Source organism: Plecotus auritus (genome assembly GCF_963455305.1).
Source record: "Plecotus auritus genome assembly, chromosome: 2".
In the NCBI taxonomy this organism is placed as follows: Eukaryota; Metazoa; Chordata; class Mammalia; order Chiroptera; family Vespertilionidae; genus Plecotus; species Plecotus auritus.
In genome coordinates, this window is record NC_137771.1 from 29372802 (window position 1) to 29399694 (window position 26893).

The following is a 26893-nucleotide window of genomic DNA, read 5'->3' on the forward strand; positions in this document are numbered from 1 at the left end:
CTCCTTGTGGTTAGCGCACATCATAGCAAGTGGTTGAACTCCTGGTCAAACTCCTGGTCAAGGGGACAATTTGCATATTAGGCTTTTATTATATAGGATGTTGAATGAGCCCCAGCCAGTGTGGCTCAGCTGGTTGAGTGTCATCCCATGCACCCAGAGGTCACTGGTTTAATTCCTGGTCAGGGCAGATGCCCAGCTTGCAGGCTTGATCCCCAGTAGGGGGCATGCAGGAGGCAGCGGATCGGTGGTTCTCTCCCATTGATGTTTCTCTCTCTCTCTCTCTCTTCCTCTCTTTCTCTAAAATCAATAAAAACATATTTTAAAAAAAAGATGTTGAATGAATGACATGGTAGCTATTATCACTAGGTTTATAGGAGAGTAGAATTGATGTGGCAAACGTAAGGAATGGGAGAAACTTGAGTATGATTAAATAGTGATATGAAGGAGTCAGTAAAGAGAATGAAGACCTAGGTTTCCGGATCTTCAGGTCCAAGATCCAGGAGAGGTTGAGGAATCAGAGCACGGGGAAGGGACTGACCTCAGAGAAGAGATATTCTAGAGAGTAGAAGTGACAGGACTCAATGACTAATTGGATATTTGCTTGAGAAAGGAAGGAGAAAGAAAGACTCTCAGATTTTTGGCTCAGGTGACAGAGTGAGTGGATAGTGGTGTCATTCACTGAAATAGGCAATGTGCTTGGACTAATCTGATGTACTGGAAATTCAATGAGTTGGAGATACTAATTCTGAGATGTTGGAGAGTCATCCAAGTGGAGCTGTCCAGCAGGAAATTGGGTATTTGAGTCTACAGATCAGGAGAGATTTGGGCTCAAACAGATTTGGGAGTCATCAGCACACATGTGTTAGCTGAAGCAGTGGAGTGAGAAGGGAGCCATAATGAACTCTGGCAGACATCAACAGTTAAGGGTGGGCACAGAAGAAGGAGATTGTTTGCAAAAGAGACTGAGAAGGAACAATCAGAGAAGTAGTAGAATTGGAAGGGAGTTTGGACAAAGAATTTATGAGGAGAGTTTCAAATGCTCAAAATGGAAGAAGAGATCATTACTGTCACATGCTCAGAGACGTCAAAATAAAAAGGAGAAGGTCTATCACTGGATTTGTCGGGAAGTCCTTTTGGTGACCTGGACTAGAGCACCGCAGGGAGGGGAGAGTGGGAGAGGAAGCTAGACTACAGAGATGAAGCTGAAGTATTAGCAGGATGTGAGGAAATGGAGAAAGCAATTATAGCGAGCCTTCTGCACACACTGGGGTAGGGTGGGGGCTCACTTTGCTCCTGGTATGGAAGGACAGTGATTCTGTAGAAGTGAACAGTGCTCTGCTCTCCTCTGTAATTTATGGTATAGGACAAGCTTAGCAAGGATGCCTCTCAATCTTAGCTGTGCCCCCTTCTGCCTCCCCCCGCCCCGCCCACCCCGTTGCAGTGATAAAAGTCCCAGGATCCTTCTCTGGAATGGCAGAGAGGGAGGAGTTTTGGAATGTGGGGATACCAGACACCCAGCTACCCTGGCCAGGAGCCCACAAGCTCTCAAAGCCCCCAGGGCAGTGTAATAGGCCTCCTGTACCTTCTCACGCGAGGGTCCTAAAACAGGCAGCTGGGACTCTGTCAATACTCCAGACGTGCTGCCTCAGAGAGCTCAGAAAGGTTTCAAAGGCCATCCTTGTGCTCTGGGGAATTCATCCGGTTTGGACCATGCAATGACTCCTCAGCAGTGAGAATCACAGACACACACAATCACAGTTAAACACCATGCACCCTGGGCTTCCTAGAGCAAAGTGTGTCTTAGGAGAAGTGAGGCTTTCCTTTGTAGAGCTGTAGCAATTCTACATTGATACCTCATTTGCCACCACCAGGCATCTGGTAGACCTCTGCACTTTGACGACTAGCCAGCCTGCCCATGAGATAGCAGCCGGGAGAGGAAGCAGAATGCAGCAGGTAAGTATGTGGAGTCTGTAGTTAGAGTGCTTGGGTTAAAACTTGGCTTCATCATTTCCTATCTGTGTGACCTCAGGCAAATTGCTTGACTTCTCTACCCCTCTATTTCCCCCTATTTAAAAATGGATTAATAACAATACCTATCTCATATGATTGTTGGGAGGATTAAAACAGAAAAAAAAAATAGGAAAAGGTCTTAGCACAGGACCTGATACATCAATACTGATACATCACGAGGTGTTAGCTATCCTGGTCGCTGCTGCTGGTATTGCTCCGCAGCATAGCCCTGGTCTGCAGTTGGGTTCTGCTTTCTGCCATTTTTTGCCATTGCTCCCAATGCTGAATGGCTCCACTGGCCCCATCTAAAAGACATGATACTCAATCTTTCACCGAAGCACAAAAAAAGCCACTCAAACATATGTAGCAAAGCATTGCCAGGAAAATGGGTGTGTCAATGAAGGTTTTATGTTGATTAAGGTTTTATATTATTTTTAGCTAAACCTACAGTGTAAATGTTTACCATGACCTATTCTGAAATCTTTATTTCTTTCTGAAAAACATACCTGATTATAAAAAAAAGTAATTGAGAAGATGAGAACTCAATTAGTAAGTGTCTAACAATTATGCTGAAATGATTTAACATTTATAGCCCCAAGATATATCATCTCATTTCATCCTCTTGACTAATGAGTTAAGTAATAATGCTCAGACTTTCCAAAGATCACACAGCCTGTTAAGATATGAGACCTTTCCATCTCCAGATCTCAAGTCTTTCCAATCTATTGTGCATTGGTATGTGTCAAAATAATTATTTTTTCTAGTAGCTCTCTCCATGGGAACAGTGTTTTATCAACATTCCTCACACCCTCAGACTTTCCTGAGGGCAGATATTAATATCCATTCATAAAACAAACAATAAGTGCCTACTATGTGCTAAAGGCTCTGCTAAGTGTCGGCAGCCATGAATGTCTCTATTCTAAGAAGTGCAGAGCCTACTATGGTAGAAGAAACATCAACAAATTATAAATACAATAACAGCTATGTGTGTAGCACTGATAATACAGATTGAGAAAAGAGTAACTGGGTACATGCAAAGGGGTGGAGGTCACAGAAGGCTTTTCCATTCCACGAGACCAACAGATAAAAGGCCCCAATCCAATGTTTAGAGCAGAGAAGACACTCAATAAATTTGAGTTCCTTTGGATCTTCTGCCAAAAGATGTATCTAGGCAGGCAAGTTTCAAGAATAAGGAATGAAAGGAGGATCTCCCAACAGATAGTACAAATGTGTGAGAGGGAACAAGCTGGCTTCCCAGAGAAGCAGGACTCTTCAGCCTGGACCAGACGGCACATCAGCATCCCTTCCATGACCACTGCCTGATCCATTACCTGTGCGCAGGTGTGGGAGTCAGTGAGTGGGTGAGCACAAGGAGGAATGAGGCTTAGGAATGGAGAGTATGCTTAACATAGCACGTGGTAATAAAAAAAAAAAGAGAGAAAGATTTAATGGTTTGTTTTTATTAGAGCATGTCAAAACTAACACATCAAGAGTTACCTGAAGAACTTTTGAGTCAAAATATTGTTGCTATAAAAATAAAAATTCTGAATTTACTTAGAATTTTTGGTTAAAATATCAAGAAACACTAGCTAACCACCAGGAAAAAAAAATAAACAAACCAACACCAGGGATCACTCCTAACACCAAAACAAGACAATATAAAACCCAGATGGATTAATAACTCTAATATAAATAAAGCTAAAAAATGTACTGGAAGAAAACACAGAGGAAGGCACCATTACAAACTACTACAAGTGGATATAAATTCAAAACCTGCTCTAACAGGTAATTTGCCAATAACTTTCAAAATTAGTTTTGATCCAGAAGTTTCACTAACATTGTACAAAAAAGGTTATTCACTGAATTAATCTTTCAGTTTTAAAGACTGGCAATTGCCTAAATGTCCACGGACAGGTGCCTGATAAACTAGAGCATAGTGCATCTTTATAATGGAACTAGTGACCTGGTGCACGAACTTCGTGCACATTAAAATGGGATTAGTTAGAGGAAATAATTTAATATTGTTATTTGCCCTTTCTCTATAATAGAAGTGTCAGAGATGAAAGAAAATTAGTAAAATGTATATGAAAACCTTCCTCCTGTCAGAGTCTGGGGCACACCATGGGACCCAGAGTCAAGTCCCTGCCCACCCACATGTGCCTCAAAATTGCGTGAGACCCAGACCTGGCAGGCCCCCACCCCTCATTGGGATAAATCCAGACCTGGATAGTCCCACCCTTGTCAAGCCCCGCCGGGCAGGAAATGTAGCCTCAGGTCCCCTGGCCCAGTGCCAGGACGGGGAGCATGGCCTGAGGTCCCCCAGCCCAGACCGGGGTCGGGGGGCGTGCCTTGAGGTCCCCCGTCAAGCCCCACCAGGTATGGGAGATGGCCTGAGATCCCCTGTCAAGCCCCGCTGGGTGGGGGGCATGGCCTGAGGTCCCCCATCAAGTCCTGCCAGGCGGGGGTCAGGGGGGTGCACGCAGCCTCAAGTCCCCCAGCCCGGCACTGGGAGGGGGGAACAGCCTCAGGTCCCCCCTGGGTGGGGGGTGCAGCCTGAGTTCCCCCGACGTAGCACTGGGGGTGCACCTTGAGGTCCCCTGTCAAGCCCCACAGGGCGAGGGAGGGTGTATAGCCTCAGGTCCCTGCTAATTGCTTGTTAAGGCTCGTTATGTGAACTTGGCCTCAGCTGTGGGTGCAGCCATCTTTGTGATGGAGTGATGGTTAATTAGCATATTCCCTCTTTATTAGATAGGATGCTATGTGAAAAAAAAAAAAAGCGAGGGACTTCTATTTCCAGCCATGATGGAATAACAGGGATGGGAATTACCCTCCTACCTTACACAACTAGAAAACAAGTCAAAATATATGAAACAATCGTTTTCAGACCAGTGAAACCTAAGATGGGAAACCTAAAGAGAGCCCAGTAGTCTTTCTAAGTTGAGATCAAAGTTTAGGGAGGCCAAGGAGGCTAGAACTTGTGGAGAAGACGACCACAGAGGACGGAGCTGCACAGAAAGCTCTAGAGATCTGCAAGAGGGTCCCCTCAGATTTTTGGCCAAGTGCCGGTCTGTGCATACACGAGTGGAAACTCTGAGGCTGGAGACAGACCACCAGGAAGCAGTAGATGAAGCAGTTCCTGGTGTTCACTAGGGCTGGGTATTGTTTGTACTCACACAAACCGGAGTGCAAATTAATCAGCCAGAATGGAAATACCTCCTACTGCACGAGGCACTGGGCAGGCCTCAGAAGGGTACCACGTTAGTAATGGAGATAAATTTGCCATTGACACGTACTAACAATGTTAAAAACAAGTTGCAAAAGGATACACTGGTTCCAAGTAACTTGACTGAATGCCCAAGAAAATTCACAGAATTTTTAAAAATAAAATCTCTACCCTTGTAGAGCTTACATTCCAGTGTTTGGATTTTAAAATTATTTTTATTTATTTATTTATTTATTTATTTATTTATTTATTTATTTATTAATCCTCACCCGAAGATATGCTCAGAGAAAAGACGGAAGAGAGAGAGAAACATCAATGTGAGAGAGATACATAGATTGGTTGCCTCCTGCCCAATTGGAGATCGAACCCGAAATGGAGGTATATGTCCTGATCGGGAACTGAACCGGCAACACAAGCTTTTAAGTGCACAGAATGATACTCAACCAACTGAGCCACTGTGGCCAGGTGAAAATTCACACAATTTAAAGCAATACAACAAAATCTAGCACAGAACAATGTAAAATTTGCATTGTCTGGAATCCAATAAAAAATTACCTGGCAGACATAAAAAGAATCAGGAAAATGTAGGCCAAAAGCAGGAGAAAAATCAAACAACAGAAACTATCCCAGAAATGACAGAGATGATGGGATTAGCAGCTATTACAAATATACTAGAGGTCTGATGCACGCAATTTGTGCATGGGTAGAGTCCCTAGGCCTGGCCGGCAATCAGGGCCAATCAGGGCCTTTCGACTGCTGGCCAGGGCCTTCCTCCCGGCTGCCGGCCAGGGCCTCTCTTCCCCAGCTGCCAGCTGCTGGCTGGGGCCTTCCTTCGTTCCGCGCCGCACCCTAGATGTCAGTGCATGTCATAGTGAGTGATCAAACTCCTGGTCTTCCGGTTGAGCTCCCGAGGGGACACTTTGCATATTAGCCTTTTATATATATAGATTCTATATGTTCAAGAAGGTAGAAGAACACAGCAACATAATAAGGAATGAAATGGAAGATAGAAAAAGACCTAAATGGAACTTTAGAAATAAAAAACACAATATCTGAAATAAAAATACAGCATGAATAAACAGCTGGTTAGACACTACAAAAGAAACATCAATGGATGTGAAAACATAACAATATAAACTATCCAAAATGAAGCACAGAGTGAAATAAGATTGGGGAAAAACAAATAAAAATAACAAAGAACAAAAACCCCACCTGTGGGACCAATGGTATAACACACGTAATTAGAATCCTGAGAAGGGAGGTGAAACAGAAAAAAATGACAAAACTCCCAAATTTGATTTTAAAAATGAAGTATAAATCCATAGATTGAAGTAGAAAAATAAAAATAAGCCAGGGTTTCTAAAGAAAACCACAACAAGATCATTATAATCAAATTGCTGAAAATCAGCGATAAGAAATACTCAAAAAGCAGCCAAAGGAAAATAGAAACATTATAAACAAAGTAAAAACCTACTAGAATAGCTAAAACTAAAAACACTGATGACACGGATGTAGAAAACCTGAAACTCTCATACACTGCTGGCAGGAAAGCAAAACGATGTTGTTAATTTTTAAAAGTTTGCAATCCTATATAATAAAACCCTAATATGCAAATGACTGAACAGCAGAACAACCGGTCACTATGATGCACACTGACCACCAGGGGGCAGACGCTCAATGCAGGAGTGTCCCACAGGAAGAGCACTGCTCAGCCAGAAGCCGGGCACGGCTGGTGAACGCAGCGGTGGTGGCGGCAGCCTCTCCTGCCTCTCCTGCCTCTGCGGCAGCGCTAAGGACCCCTAAGGGGATGTCTGCCTGCCAGCTTAGGCCTGCTCCCCACGAAAGGCGGACAACCCCCGAGGGATCCCAGACTGTGAGAGGGTGCAGGCCAGGCTGAGGGACCCTCGCCCCCCAGTGCACGAATGTTGTGCACCAGGCCTCTAGTTTCTTATATAAAGTGAAGCATACATCCTGTATACAAATGTGTATAGTGGCTCTATTTTAATAACTAAAAACTGGAATTAACACAAATGTCTTTTGACTTCTGAATAGATAAACAGACTATTACATCCATACAAGGGAATACTATTCAGCAACAAAAAGGAACAACTGATACACACAACACATGGGTAAGTCTCAAATGCATTTTAATAAATGAAAGAGGCAGACTCAAAAGGCTACATACTATATGATCCCATTTATATGACATTCTGGAAATATTATAGGGACAAAAAACTGATTAGTGGTTGTCAGGGACTGGGGGGTCAGGGGGAGGTTAAGTGTAAAGGAGCACAAGGAAACTTTGGGGGGTGATGACAGAAATTTCTATTGATTGTTATGCAACAGGCATGTATTTACCAAATTCACACAACTACACTAAGAAGCAATTTTCACTGTTTGTAAATTACACTCTAATAAACCTTATTTTTACTAAAAGTATGATACATCCCTACAATTATATATCATGAAATCATTTTAAAAATAAGATGATCCATTTACACTGGTAATAGGATAATCTCTAACATACACTATTAGGAGTAAAAAGCAAGATACAGAACACTAAATACAGTACGTTCCCATTTATGGTCATATTGACTATCTCTGGGGAAGGGACCTAGAGTGGGAGCATATATCCTTTGGGCTGTTTGAGTTATTTATTTTTTTAAATCGCATGCTCACATTACTTTCAATTAGAAAAAGTAAAAGAAACTATTTACAGGTCAAGGCAAACCCACAGGTGCCTGGCCCAGAGGACTGAGTCCTGTAGGCCTGAGAAAACACGTGTAAGAATATGGAACACAGTGCCAGATACTTACGAGGTGCTCAGTAAATAGCTGGGGAAGCAAAACATTGGGATCAATTCAGAGGCAAATCCAGGACAAAGAGAGCTCTATCTGAACACCAGATTTTCAGCCAGAAGAGCCCCTGTTACACAAGTAGCTGAGTTTGCATCGCTCAGTTAGAAAAAGAAAAGGAGCATAAAACCCACATATCCTGGATTTATGTTTGGGCAGGCTGTTTCTCAGCACTCCTGTGCAAGCACACTGTGCGCCTAACCTCAGCCTTCTAAGGGATGGGGTGCAAGCCCTTCCCCCAGGGAGCACAGCCCACCCCAGGGCTCCTCTGGTGATCCAAGAGCTATTCACTATCCCCAGAGGGTTCTGAGCAGCCTTTCTCCTGCCCCCCCCCCCAGGTCAGACACTCCCCTACTCTTCTGAAGGAACGAAACAACCCTGACCGTCTCCCTGCACTCCAGGCTGCAGACAAGACAATCTCAGCACGTCAGGCCCTGCTCCACACTAAGGCCTCAGTAAAAGAAAACCCGAAAGGAAAAGGCAAGATAAGCAATTAAGGCCCCTCAGCAGCATTTGGTAAAAGGAACTCCCAGCGTTTGGCACAGCTTTGTTCAGCAAGCCTGTTATCAAGGGAATCAGGAATCCAGAACGCAAAGTGGACAAGGAGAGATGGTGTCAAAATAGCCAGCCTCAGAAACTCCTCTTTGATCCCTGCTTTATTTAGCCCTGCCTCTCCTAGCTTCCAAAAATGTTTGACCATTGCCCTAGCTGGTGTGGCTCAGTTGGTTGGGCATCATTCCAGTTCAATTCCTGGTCAGGGCACATGCCTGCCCGGGTTGCCAGCTCAATGCCCAGTAGGGGGCGTGCAGGAAGCAGCTGACTGATGTTTCCCTCTCACACTGATGTTTCTCTCTCTCCCCCTCTCCCGTCTTCTCTCTCAGTAAAAAAAAAACAACAAAAAACAACAAACTTTAAAAAATAAAAAAATAAAAAAGTTTGGCCACTGATACTATGACTAGGCTCTCCTGTGCTGGATAGCTTTGCCTGGCTGCCTCTGCATGCCTGGTTTCCACAGGGCAACCACATAGGTTCCACCTCCTGCCTCTCTCCCACAGAACAAGCTGTGCTGGTAGGTGAACAGGGGATGAGATATAGCAAGGGCACAGAGTGGGATTTGGGGGGGAACCAACTAAAAGCGAAGTCCTTGCCAGGTACCCACAGACTCAAGGACACGGAAGGGAAGTTCCGACAGAATCTTGTTTTCTCGGGAGCACATCACTTGCCATTAGGGCAGGGTTTCTGAGTCCCACACCATGGACCAGGCAGGCTGTCTTGGTGGTGGGAAGAAAGAGGGGCACTTACCGGGGGAAGATGGCAGTCATCAAGGCTGAAGCATAGCCAGGCTTGCAAGCTCCCTCTGAGAAGTTTGCGTACTTGGTGGCTAACTCCGCAGGCCTGTGGGAAGAGAAGGAGAGTCACAGCCTGCCAGGCACTCAGCAGTCAGGGGGTTACTGGTTTGTGAAGAACTGTAGGTGTTAAACCTTGAATAAAGCTTCCTTCCCTACAATCAGCACTTAAGTCCTTCTTCTACACCAAGGCTTCAGGGGGGCAAAACCCCCCAAGTCAAAAAGCCCTAAAGGACTAGGTAGATAAATAAGGAAGGCCCATCCATGGAACTTAGTAAAAAGAACTCACTGGGTTCGCATAGATTCTCTGCAGTAACTCTGATACCAAGAAAATCAGGAACTCCATCCAGGCTCCCAGACTGGGAAAGTAGAGCCTGGACATCGGAAGAGAGAGCTGCTCAGGCTTTGATCAAGTCAGCGGCACTGCCCTTTCCACATGCTTCTATACCCCACAGGCCAGCCTCATCTGCCTCGATTCTCTCAGCCATGGGAGCCACTCAGGGTGCCCTGAATACAGATCACATGTACGCTGGGGCTATTTACTGTTACCATCAGACATTTAGTTGAGAAAGTTCTTGTACTCTTCTATTTTCTCTGCCTAGAGTGTTCTTCCTTGTCCTTCTCTACTTGGCTATGCCTACTGGGTTTTCAAAACTAAGCTCAGATGTCAACTTCACTGGGAGTAATTCCCTGACCTCCAGACTGCCCCCGCCACCCACACTACATGCTAACTCCCATCAGCACTCACTGTACTGTGCTGTAACTGTTGGTAGCATGTCTCCCTCCTTACACTGTAATTTCCTGAGCTCAGTGTGATTGAACCCTGCAGCCCAGTACCTTACACAGAAATGGGCAAACGAAGACCCTTATAATTTTATTAAGGAACAAAATGAACCTGAGCGTCTCACTGTACTTGGACTGGAACCAAGACAGTCTTGGGAACCCACAAGTCAGAGATGGCCGAAAATTTTTCAGAAGACTTGTGTGTTTTAGCCCTGGCTTTGTTGCTGTGTGACTGTAGACAAGTCACCTCATACCTTTGGGTTCAATGCCTTTATGTGTTCAGTGTGGGGCTGGAGTAGTCTAGAGAAAACTACATTGGAAAAACAGGATACTTTCGGTGACTGCTGGGGCTGGAGGCCCTGCATGCTGGGGACCTGAGGAAGTCCCGGCTGACTGCCAGTTCCCAGTTCCAGCCTCCCCCGCCTCCACCTTTGGACCTGCTGCCAAAACTGATCACTCTGATGCCCAGCTGCTCTACTGTGCTGGGGCCCTGTGGCAGATTTCCCTTAGGGCTGCCTTCCGCAGGGACTGGGTGGGGTCATATAAGGTGGTGGTGTTGGGGTGGAGGGGCTGGCACCTGCACTAGATAGCCAGAAACCATGAGGCACTGCCTATCATGTGTCATGTGTGACTTACTCATGTACCACTGAGGGCCTAGCCCAGGACCGTACACAGAATAACTGCTCAGTGAATTTAGACAAACTCATCTGTATCCATGTGCAATTTCTTCTAGAAATCCATGTATTTTTTAGCCATCCCTACCAATGAAATTTAAAGCCTGAAATGCAAAAGCAAATGATGAGTGACAAGCCAGGGCAGGGACTTTATTTGGTAGGCAAAAGAAAGTCAAAGGCTTAACAAGAAAATTTACATAGCAATATTTTTTTTATGTAAACAACAGTATTTCAAAAACAAAATATAAACTACATTTCAATTACTAAACTTACTGGAAGCTTTTGGACTAGGCACAGTGATGACAACATTACAGATTTTTTTAATTACTCCCTCTTAATAGCCATGTGCTATTAATTATTAATTTCTATACAAGCTCAGGAAAATGAAGAGACTTATCCAAAATCACACAGCTAGTGAGTGGCAGATCCTGGATTTGAACCTGTTTCTAACACCAGTGCAGGAGCTCTTAACATGGCATTGCCACCAGCGTGGATCACAGTAAGTGCCATCACAGGGAAGCGGAGCCGAGGGTAGTGCACAAGTGGCAGTGCAGCTGGAGATGGGAAGAGGGTCAGAGTGTGTCTATGAGCGGCAAGGCACCATGAGTTCCTCATACCCTTGTCTCCCAATCCCCCACCACCTGCCTGCCCACCTTGTACAGTGGGTACCTGCGGTCTTTCTGAATTCTAGAAAGTTTCACAAAGAATATGAAAGATGAATGGCAGTTGCCTCTTTAGCACAGTGCACTGCATAAATACACGTACAATAAGAGACACATGTTTGGCCACCTCTTTCCTCTCTGGTTTACACCATCAACTTTCGGCAAGGTGCTTCAAGAACAAGGGCTGTGAGACAGTCCAGGGTCCATGGGCTCAGGTAATGGAGAGGAGGGAGCACCGGCAAGATGGAGCACAGGGAGCCAGACCCCAGCAGGAAAGGCTCTTCCCAAGGCAGTGCAAGGCAGTTACACATCAAGGATGGTTGGCTCTAAACACTCCCTCTTGCTCCCGCCCAATTCAAAAAGCAACAGTAACTTCAAAAACACAGGGCCCTGGGTACAGTGGATGGGTCAAATTATTACCAAATTAAAATGCCTTAGACATGGCCTCCTGACTATCCCAGTAAAAGAAGAATAGGGGGAGTGTTGGGAACTCTGAGTCATACAGCAGGCTGGGACCCCTGGGGCAGTTAGCGGTCAAAACCACCAAGACTAACAGTCGCCAACTCCCTGGGGCCAGAATAGTTAGTTTCTCTAAGGCACTCACACTCCAAATGCCAGGAGGCCCCCACAGATGTCTGATCAAATCATTCAGCCCTTGTTCTTCTCATACTCTGCAGCTGGCCTTTCATTTCGGGAGCTTTAGCATTTCAAACAATAAGAGCACCCATTGTCCTACAAACGTGACTACCAAGACCCTGGGGTGAAGACTGTAAACCACTGCACTCTCAAGAGGAAATCCAGATGGACAGACTGGAATCTGAAAGAAGGAAGCGGACTTCACTCCCCTGCTTCACTCACAAGCACCAAGTTGAAGGAGTCAGGCCAAGCAATGGGTTATAAATAAGAAGTGTAGGATCTGGAAGCAGACCCGTTCTCAGAGGACACTGGCAAGCTGTGTGGCCTTGGGCAAGTGATGGAAAATCGGACTCTCAGCTTCCTCATCTGCAAATGAGAACCACTCAGTTCCCAGGGATCTTGGGGGGATGTGCTGAGAAAGCCCACGTGGAGGGTAGCACCACACATGCACTGTGAGAGATGAGGTGGCAGCGGCAGGCAGCCAGGCTCTGAACACTTGGCTCAAGTTTGGTTCTGTCATCAGGGAGAGTCGCTGAGTGATTTCCAGTGGAAGAGTGCATTGTAAGGCTCAACATTTGGGAGACAGTAGCACTGCAAGAGGAGAGAGTGTGATTGATGTCTCAGTTGCCAAGGGAAGGAAGTATCTCAAGAAGGACAGAGGGACCAGCTGTGCCAAACATACGGGTAGGCCAGGTGTGGCCCAGGACTGACAGCTGGATTTGGCAACATGAAGTTACTCCCGACCTTGAAAAGAGCTGTTCACTGGAGGGGTGAGGGCGAGGGGACGAAATGCTTATTTCATTGGATTTAAGAGAAACGGAAGAATTGGAGACATGGAATATAAACTGGAGTTTTGCTATAAAGGAAGACAGAGAAATGGGGCAATTAGCTGGAGGAGAGAAGCAAGGAGATATTTTAGCATGTTTATAAGCTGCTTAGAATAAGAGAAAAACTCATGAGTAGTCGAGATGGGACAGTTGTAGGAAAAATGCCTTTGCCCAGGTGAGGGGAAAGGACTTAATACAAAAGAAGGGTTGGTCTTATCTCTGCTCACCCTGCCCTTCCCTGTGATTGCCTGTGCATCTTGCAATATTCAGTTTAAGCACCGCTTCCTTTATGAAGCTTTCCATGATTACTTCCCTTCCTGAGTAGAAACAGCCCTTTCTGCCTGTGGATCCCATCTTACCTAGAGCTGACTTCCACCTTCAGCTTGCCCACTTGTCTCCACACACTCTCTTTCTCTCCCACCTCCTTCCCTTCCTTCCTCTCATTCATTCATTCATTCACTCACTCAACAAATATGTAGAGGAAACAGAGTGACTCTGCTTGAATCTGTATCCTGACTCAATCACTTACTGGCTGTGTGACTTTGGGCACGTGATTTAACTACTCTGTACCTTAATTTCCACATCTTCAAAACTGGGATTATAGTAGTACTTCATAAAGTTGTTATGAGGATTATGTTGAGAAAAACGTGCTTACTATGATGCCTGGCACACAGTTTCCTTCTAAATACATGTTAATAGTGACAGTCTTACTGTTATCTGCCAGACATTGGCCTGGGATTAGGGATAAAATGACCAGGACAGAGTCATGGCCTGGCACTCGTTACACTGAGAAGTAACTATCCATTTACATATATTTAAAAAAAATAATAATTAATTAAATTCTTTATGCTCACCCAAGGAGTGAGGATATTTTTTCCATTGGTTATTAAAGAGAGTGGAAGGGAGGAGGCAGGGGATGAACCTGCAACCCAGGTATGTGCCCTTGACTAGAAATCGAACCCACGACACTCCAGTGCAAAGGTCAACACTCTAACCACAGAGCCATGCTGGCCAGGGCATCTACTTATCTTTTTCTCCTAGACGAGTGGTTCCCAACATTTTGTTGGCCATGCCCCACCTAAGCATCTCTAAAATCCCAATGCCCCCCATGACACATAATTCTTATTATTCAAAAAGTAAACTCCTAGTCACATGTAGGGAGCCTAAAAGGCCATTAACCTGGTTTAAACAAGCTTCCAAAGAACATGGAATTCATGAAAGAGAAAAATAAAAGAATGAAAGTACAGCTGAAGTACTGAAGAAGAAATCACTAAGAAATTGTTAAAAAAAATATGAAGTGATATGAATAAATAGCAAATAAAGCAAAACATATAATAGAGAACTGAAATGCATAAATGTATCACAATATGTATTTACTAGTATCCTATCTAATAAAAGACTAATATGCAAATTGACCATCACTCCAACACACAAGATGGCCACCACCGTGTGGTCAAAGATGGACGCCACAAGATGGCCAGCAGGAGAAGGCAGTTGTGGGCAATCAGGCCAGCAGGGGAGGGCAGTTAGGGGTGACCAGGCCTGCAGGGAGGGCAGTTGGGGGCGACCAGGCCTGCAGGAGAGGGCAGTTAGGGGTGACCAGGCCTGCAGGGGAGAGCAGTTGGGGGCGACCAGGCCTGCAGGGGAGGGCAGTTGTGGGGGACCAGGCCGGCAGGGGAGGGCAGTTCAGGGGACCAGGCCTGTAGGGAAGGGCAGTTAGGGGTGACCAGGCCTGCAGAGGAGGGCAGTTGGGGGCAACCAGGCCAGCAGGGGAGGGCAGTTGGGGGTGACCAGGCCTGCAGGGGAGGGCAGTTGGAGGTGACCAGGCCTGCAGGGGAGGGCAGCTGGGGAGGACCAGGCCAGGAGGAGAGGGCAGTTGGGGGCGACCAGGCTGGCAACAGAAGGCAGTTAGGGGTGACCGGGCCAGCAGGGGAGGGCAGTTGGGGGCAACCAGGCCTGCAAGGGAGGACAGTTAGGGGTGACCAGGCTGGCAGGGGAGGGCAGTTAGGGGCAATCGGGCCGGCAGGGGAGCAGTTAGGTGTCGATCAGGCTGGCAGGGGAGTGGTTAGGGGGTGATCAGGCTGGCAGGCAGAAGCGGTTAGGGCAATCAGGCAGGCAGGCAGCAGGCGAGCCGTTTGGAGCCAGCAGTCCTGGATTGTGAGAGGACTGGGATTGGAGCTAAACGGGCAGTCGGACATCCCTTGAGGGGTCTCAGATTGGAGAGGGTGCAGGCTGGGCTGAGGGACAACCCCCCCCCCCCGTGCACGAATTTCGTGCACTGGGCCTCTAGTATATTGTATATGAGGCCCCTAGAACAATAAGAAATGAAAAAAATTCACTGTAACTCATTCTTGAATTGTCCCCCTTAAAAATCAAATTGCCCCCCTGTGGAGGGTGTGCCCCATGTTGGGAACCACTGTCCTAGACCATGAAAATTGAGCATAGTGCATAGCACAGAGCACCATGCATAGCACACAATACGTAAGTACCCAACAAAATGTTCGTTAGACTAAACCCAACTGGTTAACTTGACTTGAAAGTTAATTGACAAGTGTGGGGGAGTGGTGGTGATAGTGAGGAAATGGAGAAGGGACTTCAACAGTTATTCCTGAGGACTCTATAGATCAGTGATGGGCATCTTGTGACCAATAGTCTAATTCCTATAATCCTTTCAAAGAGGACTGAACTCAGATCAGCCCCCTACTATGCACTCTCCCTCATTCTATGTGCTCGTTTACTGATGTGGAGGTCAAGAAACTGATTGTGAGTGTGAAGTAAGACCATGTAAGTAAGACACCATTCACACTGTCTGGCAAATAATAGATAATAAAAATCAGTTTCCTTTCAAGCAAATACAGCAACTTAAAGGTAGCCAACATTACTGTGCTGGGAGGGCTGGCATGAACACAGATAAGAAGCCTCAGCACAGACCTCACCTCCCACTGCTTCTGCAGGTCTGTCCCCTCTCACCTTCCTTATGAAGACACTTTTCTCCAATAACTAGAGGGTTGTTTCTGGGGCAATGACATTACTCAGAAATGAAAGAAGCTGTTAGATTTAGTAAGCTTATTCTGTTACTAAGCATTTTTATTTTAACTTATTTTCTGAAATAGCTTTTATGTAAGAAAAGGTAATACTGCCATAGATCCTTTTAAGCTCCAAGATGGAAACTTTTCTTCTTAAGGACAATTTTATCTCCTCTGACTCCCTCTCCCCTCCAACCCCATGACCCCATGGTTACAGGTCTGCTGGCTCTTGTTGTAATATCATGAGTCTCTTCATTCACTCACATTCGGGTGCTGTCGATCAATCCTACCCTGAGTTATCACGGACCCTTTGCTCTTTGTGAACTCCAGAGCAGACTTGGGCTTCTATACAGTTTCTGCCTCACAGCGATCAGTGATAAACTCGACAACGCTCTCTCATGTTTCTTCCATCACTTTAAGAGGAACTACTTGATCTGAGCCATCTGGAATTTGTGGTATTTCTCAGCGCTGGAGGCCCTGCTTTCCATCTCTGGGTACTGGGCACAGCAACAAGTTTTCAACATACCAGGCCACTCTACTATTTGATTCAGTGATGACTGCAGTTTAACTTCATCTCCAGGTCTTGCAATGTGTTTCATTTTGACTGGTTAGCATGCTCTCCATCCAGTAAGCTCTTGCTTAGCCTGAGCTATGTAGGCAATTCTCACAGACTCTCCGCCAGGGACCTGTTGTGACCACTCCAATTCAATCTCGTTTCTTTGAAAATTAAGACACATCCTCTTTCTGGGTGGTACTGAAACGAGCAAAGAAACTAAGATTTACTGAGCACAAACCATATGCCAGACAGTTGACCTAATTATCTAATTTAGCTTTACAATAACCCTCTGAGACAGTATAGTCCTTAGACCCAGAGGACATAGTTGAAAGATGTTCTGTTCCATGTCTAAACTATAAAATTGCAAATGATAAATTTTTATAGGGATTGCATTCAATCTGTAGATCACTTTCAGCAGTATGGACATTTTAGCAATATTCTTCCAATCCATGAGATGCGTATTTTTCCATTTATTTGTGTCCTCTTCAGTTTCTTTCATGGATGTCATAGTTTTCAGTGTCTGGGTCTTTTGCCTCCTTAGTTAAAGTTATTCCTAGGTATTTTATTCTCTTTGATGCAAATTGTAAATAGGATGGGCTATTTTCTTAATTTCTCTTTCTTATAGTTCATTATTTGTGTATAGAAATGCAACTAATTTTTGTGTATTGATTTTGTATCCTGCAACTTTACTAAATCTGTTTAATACTTCTAACAGTTTTATGGTGGACTTTTAAGGGTTTTTTTTAATATCTTGTCATCTGCAACTACTGACAGCCTTACTTCTTTTTGGATTTGGGTGCCTTTTATTTCTTTTTTTCTTGCCCAATTACTTTGACTAGGACTTTCAGTACTATGATGAATAAGTAAGAGTGAGCATCCTTATCTTTTTCCTGATTTTAGAGGAAAAAATTTCCAGCTTTTCACCACTGAGTATGATGTCAGCTGTAGGCTAGCCGTATGATGTATGAGGCTCTCTCTGGATGCTGGGCAGCAGCAGCAAGCTGCATCTCCCAGTCAGACAGGTGACTGCAATGGTAAATAACTGGTACTCTACGATGTACTATGTTGCCAGCATTTTGGGGAGATTGTGTTCTGAGCATGTTTAAGATAGGTTAGGCTAAACTATGATGTTTGGTAGGTTAGGTATATTACATACATTTTCGACTTAACAATATTTTCAACAGTAAGTCGAGGAGCATCTGTATATTTGTGTATGTCTACTTCTATGCTCTCTATTCTATTACCAATACCATGGAACAGAATACTTATTACTGTAGCACTATTGTAAGTCTGAAGTCATGTAGCATCGGTCCCTCAAATTTGTTCTTTGTTAGCATTACATGGGCTGTTTTGGGTCTTTTGCCTTTCCATATCCTATATAATAAAAGCATAATATGCAAATCGATCAGATGGTGAAATGACCGGTTGCTATGATGCGCACCAGGGGGCAAATGCTCAACGCAGTAGCTGCCCCCAGCCCACAGGCCCCAATCGCGGGCCTGCAGGCCAACCTCTGATCACCTTATGGGGAATGGGAAACTGAGGGTGGGTGGCGGCGGACGTGGGTGGCGCCAGGCCAAGACAGTGCAAGCGGGCCCCGATCGCCCTGCCGGTCACCCCACACACAGAGGGCTGCCAGCGGGGGGTGGGGCTTGCTGCTGGCAGCCAGGGGAGATTGGCCCTGATTGCAGGCCAGGCCTAGGTACCCTTCTCATGCATGAATTTCATGCACCAGGCCTCTAGTAAACTATAAGTTTGTTGCTATCCACTAAACAACTTGCTGGGGTTTTCATTGTTGTTATTGTTGTTAATCCTCATCCGAGGATATTTTCTCCATTGATCTTTAGAGGGAGTGCAGGGGAAGATGGGGAGAGGGAGAGAAAGAGAAGAAGGAGAGGAAAAAAAACATTGATGTGAGAGAGACAGATCAACTGGTTGCCTAATGCACACACCACAACCAGGGCCATTCAATCATGCAACCTAGGTACATGCCTCTGACGAGGAGTTGAATCTGTGACCCTGTGGTGCACTCTAACACTGAGCAACACCAATTATGTTGAATCTACAGATCAAGTTCAGAAGAACTGACATTTCAACAATACTGAGTCTTCTAATCCATGAACATGGAATATATTTCCATTTATCTAGTTTTTGAAAAATTTCTTTGATTAGAGTTTTGTAGTTTTCCATATATGTGTAAGTGTATTTTGTCAGATTTATACCTAAGTATTTCTTTGTGTATGTACATGTAAATAATATTGTGTTTTGTTTTTAAATATATTTTCATTGATTTCAGAGAGGAAGGGAGAGGGAGAGAGAGATAGAAACATCAATAATGAGAGAGAATCACTGATCGGCTGCCTCCTGCCTGCCCTCAACTGGGGATTAAGCCCACAACCTGGGCATGTGCCCTTGACCGGAATCGAACCCAGGACCCTCAGTCCACAGGCTGATGTTCTATTCACTGAGCCAAACTGGCTAGGGCTAATATTGTGTTTTTAATTTCAAATTCCAATTGTTCACTTGCTGGTATGTAGAAAAGCAACTGACTTTTGTTTATTAACCTTATATCCTGCAACCTTGCTATAATTGCTCATTAGTTCCACGAAATCCTAATTCTCTGGGATTTCCTACATAGACAACATGTTGTCTGTGAACAAACAGTTTTATTTCTATCTTCCTAATCTCTATACCTTTTCTTTCTTTTATGATTAAATTAAAGCTTTCAGTATAATGTTGAATAGGAGTGGTGAAAGGGGACATGCTTGCCTTTTCCCAGTTTTAGGGAAAAGCATCTAGTTTCTCATCATTAAGTGTAATGTTAGTTATAGATTTTTGTAGGTGTTCTTTATCAAAGTGAGCAAGTTTCTCTCTTTCCTAGTTTTCTGAGAGTTTTTCCTAAAAAACAATTGGATGTGGACTGTATCAATGCTTATTCTTTAACTTATAGATATAATCATATGATTTTTCTTTCTTAGCCCTGTAGATGTGATGGAATACAGCAATTGACTTCATAATTACTGCATTTATAATTTGTGTATCTGGAACAAATCCCACTTAGTTGTGGTGTGTGACTCCTTTAATACATTGTTGTATTCAATATGCTAATATTTTATTGAGGATTTTTACATGATGTTCATGAGAGATACTAGTCTGTGGTTTTCTTCTCTTACAATTCTTTATCTGGTTTTGGTTTTAAGGTAATGCAGGCTTTACAGAACAAGTTAGGAAGGTTTCCCTTTGTTTCCATTTTCTGGAAAAGGCCGTGGAGAAATGCTATCATCTTTTCCTTAAACGTTTGATAGAATTCACCAGTGAAACCATCGGAGCCTAATGTTTTCTGTTTTGGAAGGTTATTAATTATGGATTCAATTTCTTTAATAGATATAGACCTATTCAGATGGTTTATTTCTTCCTGTGTGAATTTTGATAGTTTGTGTCTTCTAAGGAATTGGTCCATTGCATCTAAGTTATAAAATTTGTAGGCATAAAGTTATTCATAATATTCCTTTACTATTTGTAGGCATAAAGTTGTTCATAACATACTGATCCATGGGATCAGCAGTGATGATCTCTTTTTCATTTCTGATATTAGTAAGTTGTATCTTCTCTTTTTTTTCTTGGTTAACCCAGCAAGAGGTTTTTCAATTCTATTAATATTTCCAAAAAATCAGCTTTTAGTTTTGTTGGATTTTTTTCTACTGATTTCTGCTCTTGACTTCTATGACAGCCTCTTAGGTACTATTTTCCTTTCCACTTTTGCTCCTCTCCAATCCTTCTACCGTCTCACAGCTGAAGTCATTTTCCTATAGGTCAAAATTAATTGTTTCTCACCTGCTTAAAACACTCCAGTGGCATCTTCTGCCCTCAAGATGAAGCCCACATCTTACTATTATCACCACAGCCCTGCATGATTTGGTCTGTCCATTCCTCAGATGTACCATGTTTCACCCTCAGGCCTCTTAGAACTTAGACAACACAGAAAAAAACAAATATAAAATCTCTACACAAACATGCATTTCAATTGTAGATAAGAAGAAGATACTTAAGTAGGCCAATAGAATGTACAGGAAACTCTTCAATTGATTCACATTTTAAAAGACTGTAAAAAAAAAAAAACCCACTAAAAAAAGGGCTGGTAGTCAAAACTTAATATAAAATGGATTTTAAAAAATAGTATTAGAGACCAAGAGATAATGAAATCATGAAAAAAAATTCAGAAAAAGGGTGCATCCAAATATTTTTTCCACGTAAAGATATATAAGAACAATACAGAAAATGTAAACTCAAAAGAAAAAAAGTACCCACAATCCCACTATCATAACTACTATTACATTCTGCAGTAGTTATTATGCTATATTCAGATATAATTATAGTGACAGGCTTGAAGGCTATACCCCCAATGATTCTAAACCCTGGCATGTTAGAATCACCTGGGGGAACTTTCAAACATTAAGGTATTCAGGTTGGATTTCTGATCAACTAAATCAGAATCTCTGGGTGATGAGGTCCTGTGCTGAGAAACATTATATAGACATACTCCTACATGTAGGCAGGGGCCTTATCTCAAAGGTGAGTTTATTCTTAGTATCAATCACCTGGGAAAGTGGAGAGTTCCTCAGACAGGAAAGGGAATTTTTAAGAGCAGTGGTTCTCAACTGCATATCAGACTTACCTGGGGAGCTTAAAAAAACCAATGCCCAGGCTACTCCTCAACCCAACAACTTTACAATCTCTGGGGCAGGGGTGGGGAACCCTTTTTCTGCCAAGGGCCATTTGGATATTTATAACATCATTTGTAGGCTATACAAAATTGTCAACTTAAAAATTAGCCTGCTATATTTGGCTAAACATTTCATTAACTCACTCCTAAAGCCTTGGCAGAGCCAAACCAAATGACCAGATGTTTCCCACCCCTGTTCTCGGTGGTAGATGAAGGCATCAGTAAATTTTTAAGCTTCTCAAGTGATCCCATTATGTAACCTGGGTATGTGCCCTGACCAGGAATCGAACCGGCAACTCCTCTGTGTGCAGGCCAACACTCTAATCACTGAGCAACACCAGCCAAGGCTATTAAGATCTTTTACCAACGAGAAGGATGAAATTGCCATTTACTGGGGTAGGAAAGATTCTGGGAGGCAGGGGGTATGAATCCAGAGTTGGGTTTTGGACATCTATCTATATAATAGAGGAATATGCAAATTAGCCCCGACGCCATAACGTCACAACCGGACAGTAGAGACCTGAGGCTGCATGGCGCCTGGCCAGGGCGAGGGACCTCAGGCCGTGCTCCCCCCGCCCGGCAGGGCTTAACGGGGACCTCAGGCCACGCCCCTCGCCTGGTGGGGCTTGATGTGGGACCTCAGGCTGCACCCTCCACCCCAGCGCCAGGCTGGGAGATCTCATGCTGTGCCCTCTGCCCCAGTGCCAGGCCGGGGGACCTCAGGCTGTACCTCCCCACCCGGCAGGGCTTGACAGGGAACCTCAGGCCGCACCCCCCGCCATAGCGCCAGGCCAGGGGACCTGAGGCTGCGCCCCCTGCCTGGTGGGGCTTGATGGGGGTGGGGCCAGCCGGTCTGGGTCTCCTGCATTTTCGAAGCACATGCGGGTGGTGGGCGGGGACTTGACTGTAGGTCCCGCAGTGCGCCCCAGACTCTGACAGGAGGAAGATTTTCATGTACATTTTACTAATTTTTTTTTTTATCTCTGACACTTCTATTATAGAGAAAAGGCAAATAGCAATATTAAAATATTTCCTCTCATTAATTCCCTTTTAATGTGCATGAATTTTGTGCACTGGGCCACTAGTGTTAGGTATGAAATGCCTAATACACATCCAAGAAAAGCAAGTAATTACATAAATGAGTCTGGAGTGTGGGGAAAGAGGACTGGGCTTGCACTATAAATCTGGGAGTCATCAACCCAGATATAGTTAAAGCCATGAGACTGAATGAGATCATAAGTGGCTGTGGTGAGGCGTAAGTAACAGAAAGTACCTAGGATTGCATTAGCACACAATACATGCTCAGTGAACACTTCCCCCTTGCAGCTGCAGGGAGCTTGGCAGGCTCTTTGGGAAATAGGAAACGATGCCTTAGGCCCCAAGGCTTAGGGTATAACTTGCACTGCCCCATGTATTTAGGCCTTTCACAATTTTGGTTTACACAAGCCTGTTGGGGGTTAAAAGATGTTGGTTTCAGCTTTCAGGTCTTTGTCTCTTCACATGTAACTCCTTATGAAATGAGTCTGAGCATCAAACTCCCCACGTCTGCATCTGCCCACATGGCGACTATAAGGCACCACACTGTCACAGCGGACCAGAGATTCCCTGGAGCACGGAGCACCTACCCACACCCTGCTGAAACAGATGAAGCCTCCACTCAGTAAAATCAGCTCCCAGAAGGCTGACATCAGCTCAGGAAACGCACACCCGGACACAAGGGTCTGGCTCCAGATGGCTCTGCTCTCTGCTGGATTAATGGGCACATTCCTGGCTCATGGGGTCATATTCCTCTTCACAACTGAGACTGAGATACCCTTAGGGTTCTGTCTGGAATGTTCTGCCTCCAGATAATAGCAGGCTAACCCATCTCTTCCTTTGATTCCTTGCTCAAATGTTACTTTCTCAGTAAGACCTACCCTGACTACCCCATTTAAACTTGCATTCGCTTCTCCAGCATTCCTTTTTCCTTTGTCATAGCAGTTATCATCTTCCATGACAGTGAAAACATTACTTATTTATTACACTTTGTTTATTAACCATCTTATTCCCTGGTATATCCTCAGAGCATGGACTATGGCCTGATGCCTGGCAATTGCTCAAGAAATTTGTTGAACGAATAAGGAAGTGCTTACCTTAATGTTGGGGCAGCAGCCTGTAGCCCAGGTCCCTAAACTTTGTTTCAGAGATCCCAGAGCCTCCCCAGGGACCAGACCTGAACCTCCTGGAGGCATCATCCAATTGGGCTGTCCCTGAGTGCACTGAGCAGCCTGGGTGCCCACCCCCAAGAGAATACAAGATTAATTCTTAGGCACCTAAAGGCCAGCAATACCCAACGCACCAGCCTCGCATCCTGGTTATTCTTGCTCATTCCTTCAATTATATCCTTGTCAGTTTCCTCATCCTTAGGTCACTGCTCTCTGCTTCTTCTTTGTGGCCCACTCTCCTACTTCTCTCCCCCCTGAACCATACTCTGACTGTCCACTGTGTTCTCTGAAGCCTTGCTCTTTTACATCCTCAGCTTCTTCAATGAATGTTCCTCCTACCTTCTGCTTTCATAGTAACCTTGGTATCCCTGAAAACATCAGATTCTCGACTGCCCTGTGCAATGGAGGCTGCTTCTTCTACTATACCCCATGCACCTGAGAAGCCCTTGTGAACTCTTTGTACTCCATTTAGGCTTCCAAGCCAGCCTATTTAAAAACAAAACAAAAACCTGTTCATTGCTCATGGTTGGTTCTCAAGAAATATTTACTAAATGAATAAGTGAGAAAATGAAATCTGGGGAATGGAACAAGAGGCAAGCTGAGGTTCAAGTCTCATTTTGGGGCTATATCCTTCCCAGTTTACCAGACAATAATAAGGGTACAGGACATGTTGAATGTCATCCTTGGGCGATTACTATTATTCCCACTTTATAGTGGGAAACTGAGGCTTAGGAGTTAAACAACTCACTTAAGATTACAGCTAGTAAGATATGGAACTGGGCTTTAAAAATTCATGTCTGACTTCACAGCCCATGTTATTAACCTCCAAAAACCACTGCCTCCCGGAACAACAAGCTTGCAGTTAAAAGGCAAGGTTTGTACAGCTCACTGCATCTAAGTAGCCTGGATCATTTTCATGGTGCTCACAAGTGATTCTGTCATGCAGATAGAAGCAGCAGGGAAGTCTCAAAGGAAACAGAAAACGATTTATTCCACAAAGACATAATTAAAAGAGTATCATAAAGATAAAAAATCCAAAACATCTATTTCTAGATTTTTTTTTTTTTTTAGTATCTAGATTTTTTTTTTCAGGATATAAAGATATTTTAAGAGCATTTTTATATATAATAGGATCTCAAGAATAGAAAGCACCTGAGGTGGAGAGACAATTCTTATGCAGCTATACCTGTGCTGCATTCTTAATTGGGGTCAGCCAACTATGATTTGTGGGTCAAATCCAATCCTCTGTTTTTAGTATGGCCCTTGAGTTAAGAATGTCTTTTTGCTTGTGAAACTCTGATCTCATTTTACATTGATATTAAAACATTTTAACAGTGAAAAAGAAAATAATGGTTGGGGAGTATATTTCATGACATAAAAATTATATGAAATTAAAATTTCAGTGTCAATAAATAAAGTTTTATTGGAATACAGATATACTCATTTGCCTATATGTTGTCTATGGCTGCTTTCATGTCACAGCTGCAGAGTTGAGCACTGTAGTTGGGACAGAGATAATAAGGCCCCCAAACCCTAAAATATTAACCATCTGGCCTTTGCCAGTAAAAAGCTGACCAACCACTGTGATAGGTCATTTCCTCTGGTTTATCTTCCAGTTAAGTAACTGCCTTGTGTTGTATCTAATCTACTGCTAAATCCTATTGCGTTTTTTTGCCCTGGCCGGGTGGCTCAGTTCATTTGAGTGTTGTCCCATACACCAAAGGGCTGCGGGTTGGATTCCCAGTCAGGCCATATACCCAGGTTGCGGGTTCAGTCCCTGGTAGGGGTACATATTGGAAGCAACTAAGAAATGTTTCTTTGTCACATCAATGTCTCTCTCTCTCTCTCTCTCTCTCTCTCCCCCCCCTTTCCCTCTCTCTCTAAAAAAGAAATCAATAGGATTAAAAATAATAATAACAATAAATAAATCCTATTGAGTTAATTCTGGTTACTGTGGTTTTCAACTTAGAAGTTCTTTCAAATCTAATATTTTACTTTTTATAGTTCCATATTCCATGTATATAGTTTAATCTTGTCTTTTATTTTTAACTATAGTACATACAGTACAATTATAGTAACTACTAGGGGCCCGGTGCACGAAATTTGTGCACGGGGGTCGGGGGGAGGTCCTTCAGCCCGACCTGCACCCTCTCCAATCTGGGAGCCCTCAGGGGATGTCCTACTGACAGCTTAGGCCTGCTCCCCGTGGTTCTCTGCTCTCTGTGGACCTGCCTGCTTGACGCCACCGCAGGCCCTGGTGTCTGCTCTCTGTGGGGGCCTGCTTGCCCTTAGCTGCCGGGGCCAGGGGCAAGCAGGGCCCTGGTGTCTGCTCTCTGTGGGGGCCCTGCGGGGAACTGCTTGTCCCTTGCTGCCACGGCCAGGGGCAAGCAGTCCCCTGCAGTCTGCTGTCTGCTCGCTCGCTGCGGGGAATGTTCTCGCCCCGCCCCCGGCTGTTCTGTGCCTGTGCGCATAGGCCCAGAGTGGCCGGGGGGTCGTTCGGGACCTTAACCGCTCCAGGCCTATGTGCAGGCCTACAGGCTCAGAGCGGCCTGGGTCCTGAGGATACCTGTCCCTGGGATGCAGGCCGCTTGGTGCCGGCACACACGCAAGCGGCCGCCCCACCCCCAGCTGCTCCACACCTGCATATGCAAATTAACCCGCCATATTTGTTGGGCTAATCTGCATATTCACTCCTGATTGGCTGGGGGGTGTCACGGATGTACGGTCAATCTGCCTATTTCTCTTTTATTAGTGTAGATAATTGCTTTATAAACTGTGCCTGGTAACTCCAATGTCATAAGTCTTTGGGAGTCCCTCTCTGCTGTCTGTTATCTTTCATGGTTCTCATAATGGAGCCTGGTTTCCTTGTGTGCTAGTTATTTTTTACTGTCAGCAGCTCATTTCCTTGAAAAGTTATCAGTGAGAAAGTCATGTCTTTTCCCAGAAAGGTTTTGCGTTTGCTTCTGGCAGGATTTGGAGGCACTGCCAGTCTGAAACACCTTAAACTTAGAGTTCATGGATCACTTAAGAGTTCATGGATCACCTGAGTGATGAGAACCCTGGCTGAATGCCACGTGTTTCTCTTCTTTTACCTTACTGCCCTGATCCTCTTGGTGCTCTGGCAATCTTTCCTCCTGTCCTGGTTCGGGTGTACAGGCTTAGTTCTAGTTTATCCTCATGTTGAGTCCTTTGGGATTCCAATTTAATGTGGAATAGACCAAAGATGGATATATGAAATAGAACCGACCTGGAGGATAGAATGAGAAGGTCTAACCTTTCATCAGTGTTTCAAAAGAGGAGTTGAGAGAGAGTGAGGCAGAGGCAATATTTAAAGAGAAATGGCTGAAAAATTTTTCAGGACATATGAA

At 44.5% G+C, this 26893-nt stretch overlaps 1 protein-coding gene across 4 annotated transcripts in view; it reads right to left on the reverse strand.

Annotated features, from left to right (window-relative positions):
* Positions 1-26893, reverse strand: part of ST3GAL3 (ST3 beta-galactoside alpha-2,3-sialyltransferase 3) — a 178911-nt gene that overhangs the window by 59494 nt on the left and 92524 nt on the right. For all 4 annotated transcript variants that reach the window (XM_080656564.1, XM_080656566.1, XM_080656567.1 and 1 more), the window contains one exon: positions 9391-9483. In XM_080656564.1, the coding sequence (XP_080512690.1) occupies positions 9391-9483 (93 nt within the window). The remainder of the gene's footprint in view (positions 1-9390; positions 9484-26893) is intronic.